This window comes from Saccoglossus kowalevskii, chromosome 3 (genome assembly GCF_978046115.1).
Source record: "Saccoglossus kowalevskii chromosome 3, keSacKowa6.1, whole genome shotgun sequence".
NCBI lineage: Eukaryota > Metazoa > Hemichordata > Enteropneusta > Harrimaniidae > Saccoglossus > Saccoglossus kowalevskii.
This window is the reverse complement of record NC_140643.1, coordinates 33,614,229-33,635,291: the sequence shown is the minus strand read 5'-3', so window position 1 is coordinate 33,635,291 and position 21,063 is coordinate 33,614,229. Positions and strand designations below refer to the sequence as shown.

Genomic DNA, 21,063 nt, shown 5'->3' with positions numbered 1-21,063 from the left:
TTTGTTTTGAGTTTAAATTTAAATTGTTCTTGTTATTAAATTGTGTGAATTTAAAGTTTATTGAGTTAATTGTGTTGTTTGTTTCTTTCTTTGTTGATTAACTTACAGTTTATCAAATGGTGTATTTCATCTTCTATTATACAGCAATGAGAGCAAATTTTTTCTTCTGTTGTTTTCTTCTGATAGACGAATGAATCAAAACAATCTGACCGAGGTCGATTCCAAAATATGAAAACAATACGGCTTGAAGTTTTCATAACGACATCAAAAATTGTTAATAATGTGGTAGAACACATATACATTAATACAAACTCAAACAATGAGACCACAAAGACTCGCATTTTGTGCTGCGTACACGGTGGGCAATAATAAACTCCAACCGAAAGCAAGTTGAACGTGGTGATAGAATGATACATTTCTATTCTTGTTCAAATGAGTTTTCCAATTTACCATAATAGTTGAGTGCGGAATTTGAAATCGCGGTAAATCAATTAATGCATGTTCTGTTTTAAGGTAGCGAGAAGGTTTTGTGACGTTTTTAAATAAAACATTCTCTGTCTGTTGTCTCGTTCAGAACAGTAATTTAGGTTATATATATCAAAAGACTAAGTATAGAGGTGCAAGTTCGCACAAACTGGACAGACATTGTTTACATAATTATCACGTGACATCAAAAATGGCGAACCTTGTAAAAATGACTAAGTACGCGATTGCGAGAGCACACTGCGGAATTTCCTGGTGAAATTTAAGTTATGCATTGTCCGTAATCAAGTCCATTGAAATGCGTCTCCGATAATCAAAAGACCTATTATTCCGATTTCTATGCAGGTTTGTTTTTTTGTCCCCAAATTATTTCATACTTGGCACCTTTAACAGACTATTATTCTGTGGCAAAGCATTTTCTTTAAAAACCCAGACATATTTCTCACCATCATTATCTTTTGAACGATAACTGCGAGTTTGAATGTCCTAGTCCGAACGCACTTGATTTGACGGCGGTCCCAATGAGTCGTTCTCGATCAAAACTTCAACTCGAGAAAAACGCGAAAAACAGTTTTGGTTAATAAAACACTGTAGATTTGCTGCATTATTATAAATATACACTAAAAATGGCCAAACATATTAACCACTGATATCATAGAACTCATAAAGAGTGTCAGATAATGAATAATTTCAAGCTCGAGCGTGAAAAATGAAGAAAACTGCTGGCATTTGAGTCCGTACTCCAGGAACGTTCGGGTTTTCCATTGTTATGCAAACGAACAACGAGGGATAATCCTCTGACAAACATTACTGTCCCACTATACACGCTGACAGTTTACAAACAAGCTAATCCTTCAAGTGTCTCAGATAAGACATCTAATAAAACGGTTTTCATGGTGTAACAAAATGGCCGATGTTTGAAAAAAAATTGCTGTGTCAGAGTGCGACACTGAGTGGCAGATTTTTCTTTGCCTCGTCTGTCAACGCTTTCTTTCTTTTCTTCGCCATTGCGTTAGAAAAAAAATGTATTAGTAAAATAGAATATTGACTTGGAAAATAAAACGATTTAAAAGAAAGTTGTGCAAAGTTACAGTACTCCTTTCGCACAACCTCCCGCCCGCTTCCGCTTTCCAATCACCTTTTTCTCTCGCTTTTGCGACCGCTTGTTGAATTCAACCGGACAATTTCCGCTTTATTTTCGACCGCGCAAACCCCGAAATATCACCGCCCACCTGCTCGCTCGCGCGCATTTAAAAATCGGACTAACAGAATAATCTCCGAGGTTCACATTGTCTTATAATTGTCTTTCTGGTTTTTATAGATGTTGAACAGCTGACAAAAGTTCAAATACTTTTTGTTTTAACTATATATAATTATATACACGCAACCTGACCCTTTGACCTCGATTTGGCTTGGACTGAATATTTTATTTTAAACAATATTCTGACGTGAAATACAAAATGTATTTCAACACAAGTACGATATGGTTGTCTGGGGTTTCTTTCCTGATTGTTGAGTCTTGATATTGATATTGACTTCTGCGCGTAAATATAAGACACACAATACCTCTTTTTACATAACGGAGTAATTAACAACCACTTCACATGACTGAATTATCAAACCAAATCACTGACGACGAGCAGCTACTGCCATCTTGTGAAATGGGGCACGTGAATGTATAAGCATGGAAGTTTGCATCAATAAAGGCGAAGTTAATTTTGTACAAATTACGAGACAAATACAAATCCATCCATCACTAGCCTGGTTACCTTCCCATTGTTTCCTGGGTACGTGATACTCTCCTCCCACGGACCCACGAAACAATTAAGATGGTCACCAGACTGACCTACCTCATACATACAACACAAATGATAGAAACTCAAAATTCTTCAGACTATAGAATTTATTTTTCCCAAATACAATTAATAACAATCCCTATAATGGGAATTGATAAGAGTTCTGTAACATTTGGATATTGAATTTTACGGTTTATTTGGTGGAACAATGTACCATGAAACTGGTGTAACATATTATTGAACATCAATCAAGCTGATTAAATGGTTTAAAATTCGTCTCGTATATTTGTATGCTATCCAATAGGTCAACACTTTCACGTATTGTCATGATACATGAAAAACGTTGATGGCATAATTCGCACATTGAGCAGAAATTCGGAGAGGAACTCTTGATATATGGTCATTAGTGCCCACACTGGGGCATATGTAAATGTTATCAGTCCCATGACGTTGAGCGATCTATCGCTGTAGTCCCAAGAGCAGGCATTGAACTGGCGTAGAAACAAACCCCAAATGAATTCCCATAGGAACACAAACCCGACGTAAGCAAGCACTCGCATGGATGTTGGAACCCGGTGCCTGTGCCACAGAAACACGTACAGTCGTTCGATGATGTAACTACACATACCATACAAAAAGAATGAGTATAACGACGTGTATCCCGTTAATTTCCGATTCGTTCTCAAGAAAATGTAATCATAGATAGCGGTGAAAACAACCTCGTCAAAGAATCCATGCAGTCCATACAGTGTAAACCTCATGAAGGGTGGTAGCGGTTTGCCTATAACAGAACCCCTGGCGGTCATAGTTCAAACTTATAACTCAGTATGGCAACAGCAAATTTGAATTTTCTGTTGAAGTCTGTAGAACATTCGACGTGACACGTGAGCCGCTAATCCACCAGGAATCCGGTGCATAACTGTTCAACTGTTAAACAACAGTTTAATTCTGTCTTTAACTTGCCAAGCGACTGATGGGCTACGTGAGTCAGCCATTATCACAGCGTACCGTCCTCGTTCGCGGTCGTATGTTTCTCGTCAGCTCGACCAATAAAAGAAAAAAAACAAAAACATTCTTATTAGGTTTGACTGTATATATGTTTTAAGTAACAGCTGGCTATGAGTTCGAGAAAAGAAAATGAACAGAGAACAAATTGAATAAAAAATACAGGGAAATTTATATATAAAACACGTACACGTTTGATAACCACAATAAGAGTACAATGTAATTTAAGCATGATTCTGAAAAAAATATCATCGCTTATTTTATTTGAAATGTATTTTGAAAGTGGGAGGGGGGGGGACTTTTTTACGAACACATCCAGAACTTTTGTGTATGTATTTTAACACCACTGTTTAAAGAACTCACTGATTTTGAAATATAAATATTATACAGTTATTTCCCTCACTTGAACACTTGTTGAAGCCGATATCAATAATTAACTTGAATATCGTTCCTAATCGGTTGTTATTCATGTTGGCCCGGAAGCCGAAGCCAGGGACATTTTTTTTATTATCCTGAAAAAGAAAAAAAAATGACTGGAAGCGAGGTAAAACTGTGAGCCAAAACCCAAACTTAAAATCAAAATGCATGGAGAAAAGTATTCAAAAGTGTCATCCACCCGCGTTCGACCAATAACATTGACACACACAAATGTTCTCTCAGACTAGTTGAATGATACAAATAAATACCGATAGCTGACTCGTCTACTTATCTCCATTTAGCTGAAAGTGTTGATTCTTATCTGTTTAAAAGAAAAAAAATGGCTCGTCAATTACGACAAAAATTCCTTTTCCGATTTATTGAGCAAAATTCTGCTCACAAAATTTTGCTCACCCAAATGTTGCCTCATGTTTCCTTTGATTGTTTTCTGTGTCTATTCTTGTAAGTTTTTCCTTTAGAGTTTATTAATTTTCTTTTGGGCTTGTTCTTGTGCTTCAGATAATACGTTTTAATATATCGCTGTAGTGATCGGTAAATTAATTTTAAACAGTATAAACCGTTTGTAGGAAAAACGATTAAAATCAAATTGATATGCATTCAAAACCGGTTAGCGAACGAGGATGGCGATCACGTGGTCTGTGTTACTGCCGGTTCTTTTTTCGGACTGAACGTTTTCTCTTAGTGCTGTGTTCGAAATATGACTGTGTAGTTTTATTCGAATGCAGTGAATTTTCACATTTTGCTGCTGCGAAAACTTAAGACGACCATAGGCAGTTTATTCGTTCACCCAGACTCTCGTCAGACGTGTTTCTGAGAACAGTCTAGAGTGCAACAATATTCAATAGTAAGTTGACTCCGGGGTTGACTGCGCAACTGTGATCTTGAATATTCGCCTGCCATGGGGTTCAGACCGACGTACAGAAAACCAGCAGTGATCGGTAGACCGCTGGCATGGTACGCCAGATTCTTCTTTTACGGACTTCACGGATTCTTTGACGAGATTGCTTTCACGGCCGTGTACGACTTCGTCTTTCTGAAGCCCGATGTTAAGTTAATAGGGTACACTTCCCTCTACACGTTTGTTATCTACGGTTTGTTCAGCATGATAGCCGAGCGACTGTATATTAACATGTGGTATAAACACCGTGTTTCAATTGTGATACGAATGATTTCATACTTGGCGATTGGCTACACATGGGAGTTCTGCTGGGGCCTGATATTGCGCCAGTTCGATGCATGTTCCTGGGATTACTCCGACATACCACTGAATGTGATGGGACTGATTACTTTTTCATATGCTCCTTTCTGGCTACTACTGAGTGCATACCAAGAATGGGTTTTCGAGTTTATTTTCAAATTGCGTGTCATCCTCCCATCGGTACCGTTATCTGTAAGAGAGAAGTTGCTGCTATTTCGAGTTGGAAACGAACCAATGGCAGAAGATGATATAATTAAGGATCATGATGACTGATTGGAGTAGAAACTACCATGACAACCATGAATACTGTTTTTCCAACAGTGATGCAACTGGAGAGAAAACAAACAAACTATGGATTCATTTTGCAGTGGGTGGAATTGTGAAAGCTGAAGAAAACAAATTGTTGGCAAAAATCCAGAGGGCAAATAAACATGCATATTTAAATGTATTTTTAGTTGCTATGTATATGTGTGAAGTATCACCATCCATTCTAGACACCTTTAGTGCATACTGGTATCATAAGTTGTATTCATAAAGTCGTGTGTAGAGATAAATGTGTGTAAGTCCATCAACCTAAGAAGGCATTTAGGTCCATTGTTATCTAATATCTCAGTCCTTGCACTTCTGTAAAGTTGTTTTTTTTTTTTTTAGCTAAAGCAAATGTTTGTTGACTTTTCTCTCTGCATATTGTTAGTATTTGTTTGAGTCATGGCCCAAAAGCAATATTAAATGCAAGACAACCAAAGATGACAATGTTTTCATTGTTCAAGGGCTCTTTTGTCATTAGTTGTTTAATGATTAGTTTCAATATGAGGCTCTTTTGTCATGTGTCATGCGGGGGTGGGGGTAGGGGGTAATTAGTTTCAATATGTCACATGATTCTATTTGTAACTAATGCTTTGAATTTAATTATGCATGTAGCCCAGCATCCATCTATGCTGGTTTGCTCGTTTTACATTGTGATATTTATCATCTGAGACAATTGTATCTTCATAAAACAAAATATTATTGAATAATGCTTATATTTTCACGAAATGTTTCAATTATACCGCCTTGTGAACTTGACTGTAGTTCCGTACTGAAATATACTGGCAAAATAAGTTGCAAAATACTGGGAAAATGATGTCATGTAGAGGATGAGGATCACTGTCGTCAGGGATGCCACTGCATATTATCTTACTTGTTTGGTTTTTCAATTTCTTCTTGTATTGCAGTGAGTATTATTATTTACTTTGTGCAAGATGTTGCCCGGCAGAACTTGATATTTTATAATAATGTGCATGTATTATATCATCTATGTACCGTATTTACTCTATAAAAAGTGCTTCTCTAAATGGAAGTGTAAATTAATCAAAAAAATGCATTTATTGTATGGTTAGTTGTTAGTTGATGGCTCATAGCTTCAGTGTTTCATGTACATAGACTGGTCTATTGAATTTTTATTGCTATTTATAACCCTTAGTATTTTGATACCTGCAAGACATATTATATAACAAAGACTAGGATTTATTCATTTGTATTAGTAATTTACTCTCACACTGACATCCCAAAACAACAGAGATGAATAGTACATATACCAATCCTTAGAATGTTTTTTTTTTTATTTATTTATTTTTTTTATTGCTATCGAGAAAGTCTCCAGTGATATTGTATACTGGTAGAAGTCCACCAACAATAGATTTAAAATAATTCATGTTGACCTTTATTTTGCAAAATGGCAATACCTGCATCTCCTATCACAACCATATTTGTTGCATGTAAAAATAAAACACACTCAAAAGGTGGGCAAAGACTTCAAGAATAGCAGTGTCACTTGAGTTGCTTTCACGATATCAATAAAACTTGCGAATGTGACGCAGAATAAGTTGAATTTGATTACAACCTGCTAGTGCCAGTGCCTGTACTTGTTGCACTACTGTACACATTTTTGATTGGGTAGATTAGTATGGAATATGACATTTTTTTTCCTCTTTCTGTATTCAACAAGTGAGAAATTTGTAATTGCTCATTATGTTAGGGACGACGTCAAAAGATCGATGTCGAATAAAAAACTTATTTCCTTTAGTTTGGGGGTGGGGGGTTTTGACCTCAAAAAGTTTCCATCTTACAAAAACGATTTTATTTTTTAATGAAGTCAAAAAAATCTTGGAGTATTTGTAGTTCGTTTTTTTTCTACTATCCAATCATGAAATAACCGAAAAGGAAAAAAACATCTAAGACGAGAAAATGGTTTGGTTTGAGTGTAAATCTGTGCGTCAAATGAGGTGCATTTGTAAAATCTTTTTACACCCACCCGACAACCAACTGCTATGCAATACTACTGTCCGATTATCAATTTATATTTAATGGTGAATGTAGTCTAACGCCATGACCAATATTTATCAATTAAGTTTCAGAGGGGGTTTTGGAAAAAAACTAAAGGAATTAAGTTTTTTATCCGACATCGATCTTTTGACGTCGTCCCTAAGAGACTTAAATCTGTATTTGATTCATAGATGCGCACAGTATAACCAAGAAAATGTTAAGCTCTTCCACAGGAAGCTTCTTTGAACTTGCTGAAAAAAAGATTTTTTTATATTGAAATTGGATGCCAAGAATGTATTGATGTTAGTAAGGATTATTGTTAATATGCAGATTTGATGTTATTTGATATATTTCGTTGCATGCTGATAACTGATTACTTCATTCACTCTAATTATGTGTTGGCACACGAATGAGTTTGCACTTTAGTGCAATACAGCGTGGACATAGTACAGGGTTTTATTTCCTGTCAAATGTCTCTCACTTTTGGATCTTCTAAGCTACCTCGCATACTCTTTATGACCAATTACATCTGCTTTTAACCCTTGGCCTCATTCTTTGAACAGTTGCAAGAATGGTAGAGGTTTGGGGATTGACAGCTAAATGCAGCCACAATGCAAGTTTTCCTTCTGCAAGGAGTATCTGCTTGTACTTTCCCTTTTTTTTTTGTATAAATAATTATCACATTATTCAGAAAAAGAATTGGATTCACAGTATAGATTCTAGAGAGGGATTTTATGTCTAAAAATATCTGTCTACAATAAATGTCATAAATTTAGATTTTGTCAGTAAATTACAATTATATAACATTGTACATATGAAGTTTGAATTACTCTTGATTATTTGTGGAGGGTGGAAAATGACTCTTCTTTCTTTAAACAGTATTTTCAGAACTTTATCATTTTTCAATTTCTACAACCACCTTCTCTGAAATCTGCATATTTTGCTCACTCTAAATCATTTTATGTCACGGGGTTGAATGTTTTTATTGAATTCCCCTTCAGATTTGGAAATGACAAAAAATAGTTTAATGTACCGTACATGTTTTAGTTCTATATACATGTATTTTTCATTGTAAAGATATTATTCAATGTATTTTCAAATTTCCTAATTAGTTACCTATTGTTACTCAGTGCCAGTGTGAGACAAGTGTTTGCTGAAGGTAGAAGCCGACTAAAAATGCTTTGGAGGCTAAAAAATTGTGGTCACGAATTCACTAAACTATTTTGTACTGTAAAATACTTTATTTTAGCTGGAATTAATTTTGACTGAAAAGACATTTTGGCTGTTTTGCATGAAGTTTATTTTCACTGATTCATTCCTTCAGCGAAAATAGAAAAACATAAATTCCAAGTAAAAATAAAGTAATTTATAAGTAACTTGTAAAATATTTTATCATTTGTTAATATTTTATCAAAACTAGTGTTATATTGTGAAACAAATATGAATATCCAGGTGCATGTTTTATCTTCTAACTTAAAACATGAATAAATGTGCTGGTTTTTACTATAAATAGTCGATAATATTGCTGTTTTGTAAGTTATATAGATATATTTGAATACTGCAACAAATTCTTGATCCACTTTTTGATCCATTTACAAATTTTAAAATGCAGATAAATGTTATTTTTCTTCCTTTCGTGTCGTGTCGTGTCGTGTCAATCAGTAAACCTAAAAAAATATGAGTCATTCATCGGTAATGATCTTATCTCCTGGGTGTGGTCATAACCTCTACATATCAACCTAATGTATTTTTTAGTACATGGCTGTATTTACAATTGGGTTACTATCATTGATTCTGCTTGATGTTATTTTATTGTAATAAAATATGGTACATGTTTATGTCAATTGTGCCAAAAACTGAAGTTAACAGTTTTAGTGTATATAATCTTGTTGTAAATTAGCTGTTCCACTAATGGATGGAGTGTGTCTTGTTTGTAATTACATGGAATTCTCAATCCCCTTCGATGCCAGATTAAGACTGGTTGCTGAGTTGTATGAAATATTCAGATTGTATGTCATAACCACTCGGCATTTTTTATGGCATTTTTAGAAACATGACAAAGCCAAATGGTTTGTGACTATTTTTAGCTCTGCTGTATGCTAATGTGGATCTTCTAGTAAAGCCTAGGAAGATTGTCTGTCATGGTCAGTCCAGCATCTTTCATTTACATGTGAAGTATACTGAGCTAGCCTCTTTAGGGTTAGCTTGTCAATATCATCATTTTTCAATGAATCTTGGTACACAGATGCTCTGAAATGTTGGCCAGTTTTGGATTGAAATCTGCACTTGTATAAATTGCATACAATTACCCAGTAGCACATTTTCAACAGTTTCATTTAAAACCATTTAAGAGATTTCAATAAAAATGTGTACACAAGTGTTTTAGGATACCACAGATACCTCAAGCATGATTTCAATAAAATTTGATTTCTCAGCTCTCTTGAAATAGCACAATGAGAGGGATTACTAGAAATCACTGATCCATTTCAGTATCAGATGCTGTTTAAATTTACATATTGTCTGTCTGAATATTGCTGCATAAGTGTGTTACGTAACTTTTTATTGTGTAGACAAAGGAGTGATGAGCAGAAAAAGATCCTGATTGATACATGCATGGGTGATCAAAGGCCTAGCTCAGTCAGTAGAGTGGGATTATCCATGGCGTAGATATTCAAAGGAGATAAGTTTGTGTCTGGGGTTTTGTCACTAGAAAAAGAAAAGTCTTTTTTTTTTAAATTGAGGAAGAAGTTGCAATTTAAATTTCAGATCAAAGACAGATAGATGTTAAGTCAAGTAGACAATACCGCGAGTATTGGAGGGATTTCTAGAATTCCCTCTGTTTTGGTCTGGAGATAATTCTCCCAAATAATGGCTGCTCAATACAATAGTGTGACGCCACGATCATGGGTCAAATTAGAATAATTACTTAATTTGCATAAATTTCATTGAAACTTGCTACATAGGTATAAATTACATTGTAATATCCTTGCATGTCAGGGAAGGAGCTCCGATGTAAGGTTTTGAATAATTATTTAAAGTTCTTGGTTATATTATGGGAGACTATTACCCCGGTATAGGGACTATCTTGGACATATTGAAAATTACTGTGTAAAATGACGAGTGTTGACTCGATTATAAACATTTTTTTTGGAATATGTTTTTGTCAGGTTATATGAGCTATTAAAGGGCGACAGTCGTCGTGCCGCGTCCTGTTCGATATGGGACTCATAGCGACGTATACAACGCGTGTAAAATACATTGTTTATTTACATGAAATTCAAACACGCGCTGCGCGACGACCACCGCGCTTTAACCTCCAGACGTTTTGCATGTCAGGGATGATAGTGCATGTACACATGATCCATGTGTAGCAATATTATCACAATTACTATTACATGAAACTGGGTACTTGCGTAACTCAGAGATCCCTGCATCTCAAGGATCCCTCAAAGTTCAGCTAACTTGTACCTTATCTGGAACAAGCACATGCATCAATTTTGTGATCTTATCAATGATGTCTAACTGTCGGCCATTTTTTGTTATTTTGAACTTTTTTCAGAAACACTTAAGCAGGTTTGATGGTTTTATATGCTGAGTGCCTGATGCATGTAAAGTTGTTTTTTTTTGGCATTATTGACTCAGTGGCCATTTTGTTTCTTGCATAGGGGCACCGGCATAATTTAAAAAAAAAATCTTTGTAGCATTTTAAGTTGAAAGTTGTCATTTTGGCAATATTATAAATGACTGCAAAACAAACAAAAAAATCCATCTTATTGTCGTGGGACAATAGCTTCATGATTGTACACAATAAACCTATGAACATTCTCATGCGATTATGACAAACTTTCTCAAAAATTATGAGTTTCCAAGCCTAATATGATCCATGGTGACTTGCTTTAAACATTCATTGATTATTTACAGATTTAGTATGCTTTGTTTTCAACTGGAGGAGATTTCTTTCGTTCTTGCAGCATTTATTCTGATAGACACATGTATGACAAGGATGATAAAAACCGGAGTCAGTTGTGAGATTCCTTCATTTAATAGTCCGTACATAATACTCGCATTACAGACAGGATACAAAGTGGAGTCAGTTAAGGTTATTTAGAAACAGGTATGAATCAAAGAAAGCTTAGAAAGAACTCTCCTGTGCTGAGAGTATTGGAGACACATTAAAAATTGAGATATTGATGAAAAAATTAATTATGTAAATCAGGTAATATGAACAGACTTGAGTGTAAAACTAATAAGGTCTGCGCAATGTAACAGACCAGCTATGTACCATTGAAATGTGAAAAATTATAAATTATTATGCTAATTACTGAAATAATATGAACAGATTTTTACCCAACACTAATCAGGTTTGCACATTGTTCTAGAGCATCTACATACCAAGTTTCATTGAAATGGAATAATTAATACTGTAGACATCAGTGTGAAAAATTAAAATTGATTTAATTATGCAAATAAGGTAATTAATATGTAGCGATTTTAACCCCAAATTAATCAGGTCTGTCAATTGTCTTAGAGCATTTGTTAGAGCAAATGTTATTGAAATATGATGATAGTACTTGAGATATAAGTGTGAAAGTTGAAAAGTGGTTAGATATGCAAATTAGATAATTAATATGCACAATAATTTACCCCAAAACTAATCAGGTCTCTGCATAGGCCTCCAGCATCTATGTCCCAAGTGTCATTGAAATGTGATGATTAGTACTTGAGATATCAGAGGAAAAGCCAAAAATCATTAAGCAAATTAGCTAATTAATATGCATGGATTTTCACCCAAAACTGTTAAAATCTGCGCATTAGTTCAGAGCATCTATGTACAAAGTTCCATTAGTGGTTCTTGAGATAACTCTGGAACAAAAAAATGTGACAAACATACATACATACATACAGACAGACAGCATGTGTGCATGCTTGATATGACGTCACGTGTATGTGTGAAATTTGAACTATCGGTAAATCGGTCAAAATATCTGGGTCTATATAGTAGTACATGAATTTATATTTTCGTTTGTATCTTGTGTATATATGCAAGGTATCCCAAAATGTATGTTGTTGATCTAGATGCCATACAGATGAACAACATATCCAAGATTGAAAACCAATTGGATACAAATTACTAGAGTTAAAGTAACCATAGGAAACCATTATAAAACCACATTTTCACCAATATTATGAAAAATATACACCAAAATCTAACTTGGTCAGGAGTTCACACTGGTTAACAAAGATACATAAGCATAAATTCATTTTTATTTAAACCATCTGTAATCCATATTTTAATCAGAATACTGATACATAAATTAACTTATTCATACTGGATATATTATAGAAACTTTACATATTTTTATACCAAGAAATATGTAGTGCGACTTTTCTTATTAGTATTTGTGTCAAAACTAACAGCCACACTGAGGGGAAAACCTTATTGCCTTGGATAGTTGTACCAATACAGCCATGTCTGATACCAATACTCATTGTACCAGTCAGCTGAATTTATAACATGATTCCACTGTGGAGGAGGTGGTGGCGGCGGCGGCAGAGGCGGTGGGGTACCATAATGATGCATGTAAGAAGCTTGGTTATACAAATGTTGTGCTCTATCATTTGAATACAGTCCCGCGTTTTGTGAGCTTGGGTGATAATCATTGGCAGGATAATTTGCATAGTATGGATACATTTCGTGACTTGCACACTTAGTATGATTGTTATACCCCCTATAGTTAGCATCTTCCCACACTTGAGGTGAGGCATGTGGATGGGAGTTTAGTTTATAGGATTCTTCTTCTTCTTCCTCCTCCTCCTCTTCCTCATCATCATATTCTTCTTCATCATCATCATCACTAGTGTCTTCCTCTTCAATATCATCCTCATCTTCCGTCTCTGTCTGTGTCTCATCACTTTCACTAACTTCACTTACAACTGAGGTTTCATCTTCCTCATCCTCTGCTTTTAAACTTTCAGAATTGAGTGTTGAGCATTCTTCACTTATTTTCAAGTCCCTAAATGACAGTTCAACATGCATCTCATCATCTCGATGAAGTGATTCCTCACTCACCACATCCTTTGATTGAACACTTCCATGTTGTGCAGGATCTTCGAGATAATACTGTAATGTTTCATTGTTAGTCTGTTTGAAAATTATTTCCTCATCTAACAAAGCATTGTTAGAATCACATATTGGTTTTACAATCACAGTATCAGCTACATTTGTATGCCCATCAAAAGAGTCTAAGGCAATGTCCACACCTTGTTCTATGATGGCAGCATCCTGTATATCAGCATTTATATCAGTACTACACTTGGGATCCTTTTTTTCCAACGGCAATGCTTCAAATTGGTCTTTACAATCATCATCTACATAAAATCTCATCCAACTTTCTACATTTGTGTCATCAGTCACTAAGAAATCCTCAAAGTCCTTTAGTGCATTTTCATAAGTGATCTTCATTTTTGGAACTTTATTTACTCTGCACATGGACACTGGTTGTATTTTGCCGATACCTAAGTAGTCATAATCTCTGATACGCTCTGTCTGACAACTAAATTCAGCTGTTGTAACTAAGTTATCAGATACATTTCTTTGGCCAATCCAGCAGCATTTATGAGATTTAGAACCACATACAGACTTATTATCATCATCTTTTTTTGCAACTGATGTGGCCTTTCTGATCGAGTTACAGTGTTCCTTTTTGTTCATCATGTTTTCTTTGACATCTAAACTCTTTGTTATAACAGAAGCATTGTTAGCATCAGTTTTACTCGATGTCTGCCCACTCAGAGTAAATTCTTGTAAATTGCCATTGATCTGTGGTGTAGATTGAGGCACTGATTGAGACTGTGTGAAATTACCATGCTCCTGTTGAATCAAATTACTGCTGATAATGTCTACAAGGAAAAAAAATCAAATTCCTTTATTATCACGTAAAAAAGTTGATTGATATATACCAAACATTTAGATGTGTAGCAATGAAGCTAGAAATATAATTATACCAAAACTATAAGCACTGTTATAGCAATCACGGAAATCTTGGAACAAATACACAGATATACTAACTGTTATTGCCCAAAAATCATTGTGAAAATTTTCATCGAAGCGTGTTAATTCATAACTATGATTTGCGATTACTTTTGTAATTTTCTCCTGAAAAGTTTTATTTGCTACCAAATACCGGATATCAATAACTTCAAATTAATACAACTTAAATAACAGCTAACTCTTTAACTTTTTCTCCACCAGACTTTCTCGCCTAAATTTTTCAGCACTTTTTTCTTATATTCTTCAATATTTCTGGAAATGAACCCTAATTTTGGAGTTTTTACTAAAACAATTTGGCCATTTTGGTCCAAATCTTCTGACGTAAAGTGCAGACTATAGACAGGACTATTTTGTGAATTTGTCATGAAAAGAGGGAACTGGTGGTGAAAAGGTTAAACTTGGCAATTAGTTTGTTTAAAACAATACCTGGCAATGGTTTCATGGATATGAAACATTCTTTCTCAATCGCCCTTAAATGTTGTTCTTCTGTGCCATGTGCTGCATAAGTGACTGCTATACCTTGAGTTCCAAATCTACCAGCTCTACCAATACGGTGTAAGTATGTCTTAGAATCAAATGGTACATCCAGGTTGATGACAAGATTAACCTTTTCCGCATCAATGCCTCTAGCAGTCTGAAAACACAGCAATAGTAAAACAAGTCATTATATGAACAGCCCCATAAAAGTTGTAATTCTAATATGGCTTTCAAAAGTAATATGGCTTTCCACATGTGTCCCATTATGTGAATAATAAAGTTACCAAAATTTTTTATGAAAATGGTTAAATGTGAATCTTCCATATAATTAGAATTACACAGTTTCTAAAGTAAAGTAGTATAAACTGATATGATTATACAAATGCACACATGAAGGTTGAAATCACGCTCTTCAAAACTTAGTATTGTTACATTTCTGAAACCTAGATTTCTTTAATGTATATACATGTTTCAAAGTGAATAATGTGTTTACAAAGTGTAGATGGTTCAGGCATTTCTGAGATATAGGTCATGATGAACTGACGGATGGAGTAGTATTTGAGTAGTATATTAAGCACAACTGTCACTGAACTACAGTCATCGTACATACAAATTTCCAGTAAGAAAACAATAAAATATATATGGAATCCATATAATGCTCCCTTACCAGATCTGTGGAGATAAGAACTCTACACTTAAAGTTTTTGAGCATAGACATAGCTTGGAGTCTTTGAGTTTGATCCTGGCTACCAGAAATGTAAGTACTTGGCCATCCTTTATGGCATAGCTGATCAGAAAGATTCTGAGCTCTGAAATGAAGGATTGTTCATATCACTTGGCAATATATTCACTGTTTAAATTCATACATGTAACATCATGTTATTCACCTAATTGAAATTCACTTCAGTCAAAATCTAATCAGAAGACGGTATCAGGGTTGATTGTTTGACCAGGTAGCAATTAAGACACCAAAGACCAATAAACTACTGTGAACTGTGATTTTATGATTCTGCAGCATTCATGAACGCCACTTAGACTGTAATCCATTGTAGGACCTCAGAAAGGTGTTCACTGCTACAAAGTTTCACTGATTCACGGAGTTCACAAAATTGAAACAGTTTACATAAATATAATCCACAGTACACAAAATTAAATCAGAAATATAATGGTCATGAATAAATTACATTTTTAGGACTGAAGCAAATCACCAAATATAAGATGTATCAGTGAAGTAATCATTGGAGTAAAATTGATAAAGAAATATCAGAGAAATTGACTTTGTCAGGATAGATAGAAGTAAACACTAATCATAAAAGAAGTATTTCACATACCTAGTCTGATAGTTGGAAAATACTAGACATTGATTGAATGATACTTGACTAAAGAGTTTTAATAAATGCTGAACTTTGACCTCAAACTGTTTATGAGGAAGAGCATGGTGTGGTACCAGCTCATAATATTGTACAAGACCTGCAGAAACAAGAGATTAATAATCAAATCAGATGTATCTCCAAACACTTTACAGTTGAGTTACTAGAACATCTAAATATGTTCATAGCAAACATGAACAAACATAAAATACAAAACAAGTGAATACAAGTTTCTAAAATTTCAGCAATTTATGATTTTTCAATTTACCTTGCAAGGCAAGATCCTTTGGGTTGAGTCTCACAAAGACAGGATCTCTCATATAGGAAGTAAGCTGTTGAGCCAAGTACTCAGGATATGTGGCTGACAAGGCTAGCATCTGCTTGTTTTCAGGTAGCGATGAATAAATCCAACTGTAAATGAAACATTGAAGCTGTAAATAACATTACAGGTTTCTATGTTTCACAATGTTGTATCCAACTTTGATTTGTATATTCATATTTATGTAAAGCATTTCATTTGTATGTAAATGATACTCTTTTAGTTTGCATTCAATCCATGGTGGCAAACAAACCAAATGTTGTATCTAACTTTGATTTGTATATTCATATTTATTTGATACTCTTTTAGTTCACAATCAATCCATGGTGGCCACCAAATAAATGTTAAAATACTGATTTTGGGGGACAATCAGTAAGTCAACAAATTTCTTATCCTACCCATGAAAAAATTAGTTTAACATAATCGTTTTATATTTCTATTATTACACTTAGTCTAAATGAAGTTAACAAAAGGATGTATAGGTTATAACATTCAAGAGGCAAAACATACGGCACTGAAATTCAATAATATATCTCTCTTTACGGCCAATGAGGGCAGCATTGCCAAACCCAAAATCAATACTTACAGCTTGCATAGTTCATAAAGATATTATTAACTTCTATGTGAGTCCAAGAAAACAGAAAGTTACTGGGTCAATCTGTTTTCCAAAACTAATGTACCGGGATACACACATTTTTTTACCAGGGTATTTCAATGCAAGACATTTTTTTCTGACAAAAAAACATGAAAAAAATATGTCATGTGACCAGAAAAATATATATTTTTTATGTTGACCCAATGTTTTTGTTTACTAAATTATGCTTTAATTTCTATCTATATTTGGCAAATTCATGATAGAAAGACAGAAAACTGGCTGATCTATCCATTTTACTCACTTTATCTGTTCTTGGAAGTTCTCCTCCAGCAATTTATCTGCTTCATCTAAAATAAAAAGTCTGATGGTATTTGCATGTAACAAATCTTCCTCTATCAATTGCTTGATACGACCTGTAGAAACAAGTAATCAATCTATAAATTAAGTTGGAATTAAAGAGGCACAAATCTTTTAGTCAATTCATGCAATAATGAGCGAAAACTACGTTTGTGGTATTACAGTAACATGAATAATATGTTTGGATGTTTATGCTATGCACATTTATACAGCTCCTATACATCAAGAAACATTGTTTAATTAATACTTGACAAGAACACACTGATTAGATGATAAACCAATCATGATATCTGTTTATTAAAATAAAACAAACATACATTGTTTTGCATCATTCCTGTAAATGTGGTAAATTTATGCAGATGATCAACACAGTTTTTAGGTGGGTGAACAAAAGGAATTGAGTTTTTCATTCTACGAATGTACACCATTTTTTTGAAGTTGTCCTTTACCTGGTGTTCCTACAGCAATGTGACATTTATGTAATTTAATCTTATCCTGAGCTAGTGGGAGACCTCCTATAAAGACATGACATCTGAGCTGTGATATGGCACTACCAATAGACAGGATGACATCTTGGATTTGCACAGCAATCTCTCTAGTTGGTGCCAACACAAGAACTTGAGTGCTACTGGAATCCAGATGTAGAGACTCCAAGGATATAACACTAAATACACATGTCTTGCCAGTACCAGACTTAGCTTGCACAATTAAATCTATTTAGAAGTAAATAAAATAATATTTTAAACAATGAAATACAAAATAAATATCATAATGCATTTGGTTTGTCATGAAGTCAGCAGTGTAAATTTAAATAGATTGGTTCAATCTAGTGCCTAATTTACACAAGGTTCTATCTCTGTTTGTTGAGAGTTCATTGTTTATATTCAAGTGCTGTGACAGATCTCTCAGTCGGCCAAGGATGATGAAGTGGTATATCATATTTGCTGAATGAGAAGCCCATATTACCCAAAAATTTAATGTATGCTTCATCCTTTATTATTTACATATATTATTTACATAAGCAGATATGATATTACAGTAAAATTACCAGCTCAACTATTGAAAAAATCAGCCGGAGCACAGCAGAAAGTTTTGACCGTTATTTGGCATGAAGATTTGAGTAGCGCTACCAGCAGCACAAAATCATGTTTTTATATACCCCCGGTACAAGCGGAAGTGATGTGGTAATTTCCTGCAATACATTTCTTTTGTGTTTTTTTAGAATCTAAGGCAAAAATCATAATTTAAAGTGAACTAATATGCGAGTTTCAAATGCAACAAAGTAGGTTATAGGCTTTAGATAAAAAATCAACAAATGGATTAACATATCATGTAATTTACAATGACCTTCGTGTTTCAAAATCAAAACATTAAGTTTGGTGTTTTTGCAGGTGTCACATTTTTTTTTCATAAAAACACTTTTTCATTTTTTGTTTTGACTAGAACAAAAAATTGATTGAAATCATAATTTCAAATAAAAAATATTAGTGCTACACTGATGGCACTGACATAGCATGACTTGTTTATCGAGCGGCCTCAGAGTTACTAAGTGTTTAGCTGCCTTCTCACTGATTTTAAGCCTTTTTGAGCCTGAATTTCTTAATCTGGAATTTCTTGTTATGAGTATATTATCAACTTGAAAATTTGTTTGCGTTAGCTCTGCTTTGACTACGGTACTCAACGTTTGTTTTCTTGAGTGTTAAGCTTGAGGCACAAATGTTTTTTTTTGTATTTAAAACATTTTTTATTGAGTCAATTTACATAAGCACTTTACGTAGTTACAAATGTACATGTATGTGTACCAGGGCACAAATGTTTCTAATGTGCATCACATAAAACAAATGGATAGGGTGTTTTAAATTCCACTAATATAAAGTAACAAACATTATCTGTTTAAAATTATCAAAACAGTCATTTTTCATCAACAAGGTTTAAATATATAATGAAATAACAATGTCTTCTGTCAGACGAATATTACAATTACTTTTCTACTATGGAATGCAAATTGAAAGTGTACGACAAAAATTGGAGTCCTAACCCTTATTTCCAAAATCCAGTAAAACACAAGCTATATTACAAGTCAGTGCTACATCTTCCAGGGTTAGTATTTAAAAATTTACAGTTTTTTCTTGAGAAAATTTTTTTTCTCTTACAGTGTTTACCCTAAAAGGTTGTTAGGATGAAAGAGTAGCAATTTTGAATGTGATTTATTTTGTCCTAAGGAGAGATAACTTGTGTTCCACAAATTAGAATAAACTTTTAAATGACATTTACCTTATAAACCAGAGGTTGATATTAATTTATTACATTTGTTCTATTATCAATTGTGTAGCTGTCTATTACTCTCTGTTCTTCCAATCATATTTATTACTGTTCGTAATATTAATTGTCCTGTGTACTATTCTTGGCCTGCTACATAATCTTAGCACTAATCTCATCGAAGCACCCAGGAAAAATGTTGTTGCTAGTGTTAAAATTGTGTCATTATTTACACTGAATGTGTAGGCTTGCATAATAGGTCAGTTATAATGCCAAATTGATTTGAATGATGATTTGTGATTTCAGTTTCTGATTTCATAGTTTTCCAAAAAGTTTGGTTTCATGATCACTTTCCTGTATATTCGTGAGTATTGGGCATCAGGCAACTGGGTAAGTTTTTTTGTTTTTTTTATTTGTTTGTGCCTTTTTTTTTACATTGCATAATGTGATTATTGCCTAGCCGACAAGACACATTATGGCAAATGTACTATGCGATAACTACATTGTGTAGGTCATTCAAAAAAATGACAATTATTTATGTGCTGTTTCGTGCAAGCATGGAACTAAATAAGGAGCTCCACGTTACAAGTAAGAAAATGGCTTTCAAAAGCTTGCGTGGGCCCGTGAGCAATAAACAACACGATTCAATATGTCCTTTCAAATAGCATCAAATGCATGATGTTAGCTTACGAAATTACCACCTTCGGTTGAAATGATAACAGCTGTGTACCAAGTAAACAAATAGTCGGACAATGCAAATTATATTTCCCATGATGCATTGGTGCAATCCCTGGGATTGCGGAGCCGCCCTTTACGTAAAAGCATGAAAAATCAGAAAAAGGGTTAACCATTGGAAATCATAGGATTGCTGAAAGAGTGTGCTAACATTTTTTTCCTGCAACACTTTGCATACACAAGAAAATATGCTGTGAAACGCCCAGCTACCTAAAGTTACACCCCAGTGGCTGTCTCACCAGGCGACTGTGCACTCAGTTATTGAAGACAATTCGATGAGCACGATCATCTTTTCTACCTCCATGACACGATGGAGTCAATTCCTGTATGTAGTGCACACTATACACCCACCTAAACCACATCTGCCAAGCGGGATTGCCTTTAGCTGTATTGGAGAAGGTTTTTCAAAACCAGCATTCGATAAACCTTGTTGCACTGCGTCTGATAATAATAAACCAGCAAAGTCAATATTTTCACTGAGCAGAACATCACTCGTTCTTTGTCGCTGGCTTATGTTGTGTGCAGTTCGTATAGATGCCATTCCTATTTAAATTCAAGAATGTCTAATTACACAACCAACTACCTAGTTATTGCTGAACGATTTGCAGTCGTAACAATCTAACATGGGCGCATGATATATTGAAGATAATATTTGGTAATCGTAGTCCTAAATAAC

General features: G+C 34.4%; 1 protein-coding gene across 1 annotated transcript; it reads right to left on the bottom strand.

Annotated features, from left to right (window-relative positions):
* Positions 1 to 12,471: 12,471 nt before the first annotated feature.
* On the bottom strand, positions 12,472 to 21,036 carry LOC102804675 (uncharacterized). Its single transcript, XM_006821165.3, has 8 exons — positions 20,739 to 21,036; positions 17,843 to 18,106; positions 17,338 to 17,449; positions 16,391 to 16,533; positions 16,084 to 16,222; positions 15,420 to 15,561; positions 14,702 to 14,909; positions 12,472 to 14,124 (listed from the first exon to the last, which is right to left on the bottom strand). Exons 1-8 carry the CDS (start codon positions 20,926 to 20,928, stop codon positions 12,662 to 12,664), a joined length of 2,661 nt encoding a protein of 886 aa, XP_006821228.1. The 5' UTR covers positions 20,929 to 21,036; the 3' UTR covers positions 12,472 to 12,661.
* Positions 21,037 to 21,063: the final 27 nt, after the last annotated feature.

Coding starts and splice junctions, on each gene's coding strand:
- LOC102804675 (XM_006821165.3), bottom strand. CDS start 20,928: ATGGCATCTATACGAACTGCACACAACATAAGCCAGCGACAAAGAACG. Junction 15,562..16,083: donor TTTTCCAACTATCAGACTAG/GTATGTGAAATA, acceptor CCTTCATTTCAG/AGCTCAGAATCTTTCTGATC. Junction 14,125..14,701: donor ATCCATGAAACCATTGCCAG/GTATTGTTTTAA, acceptor TTTTCCTTGTAG/ACATTATCAGCAGTAATTTG.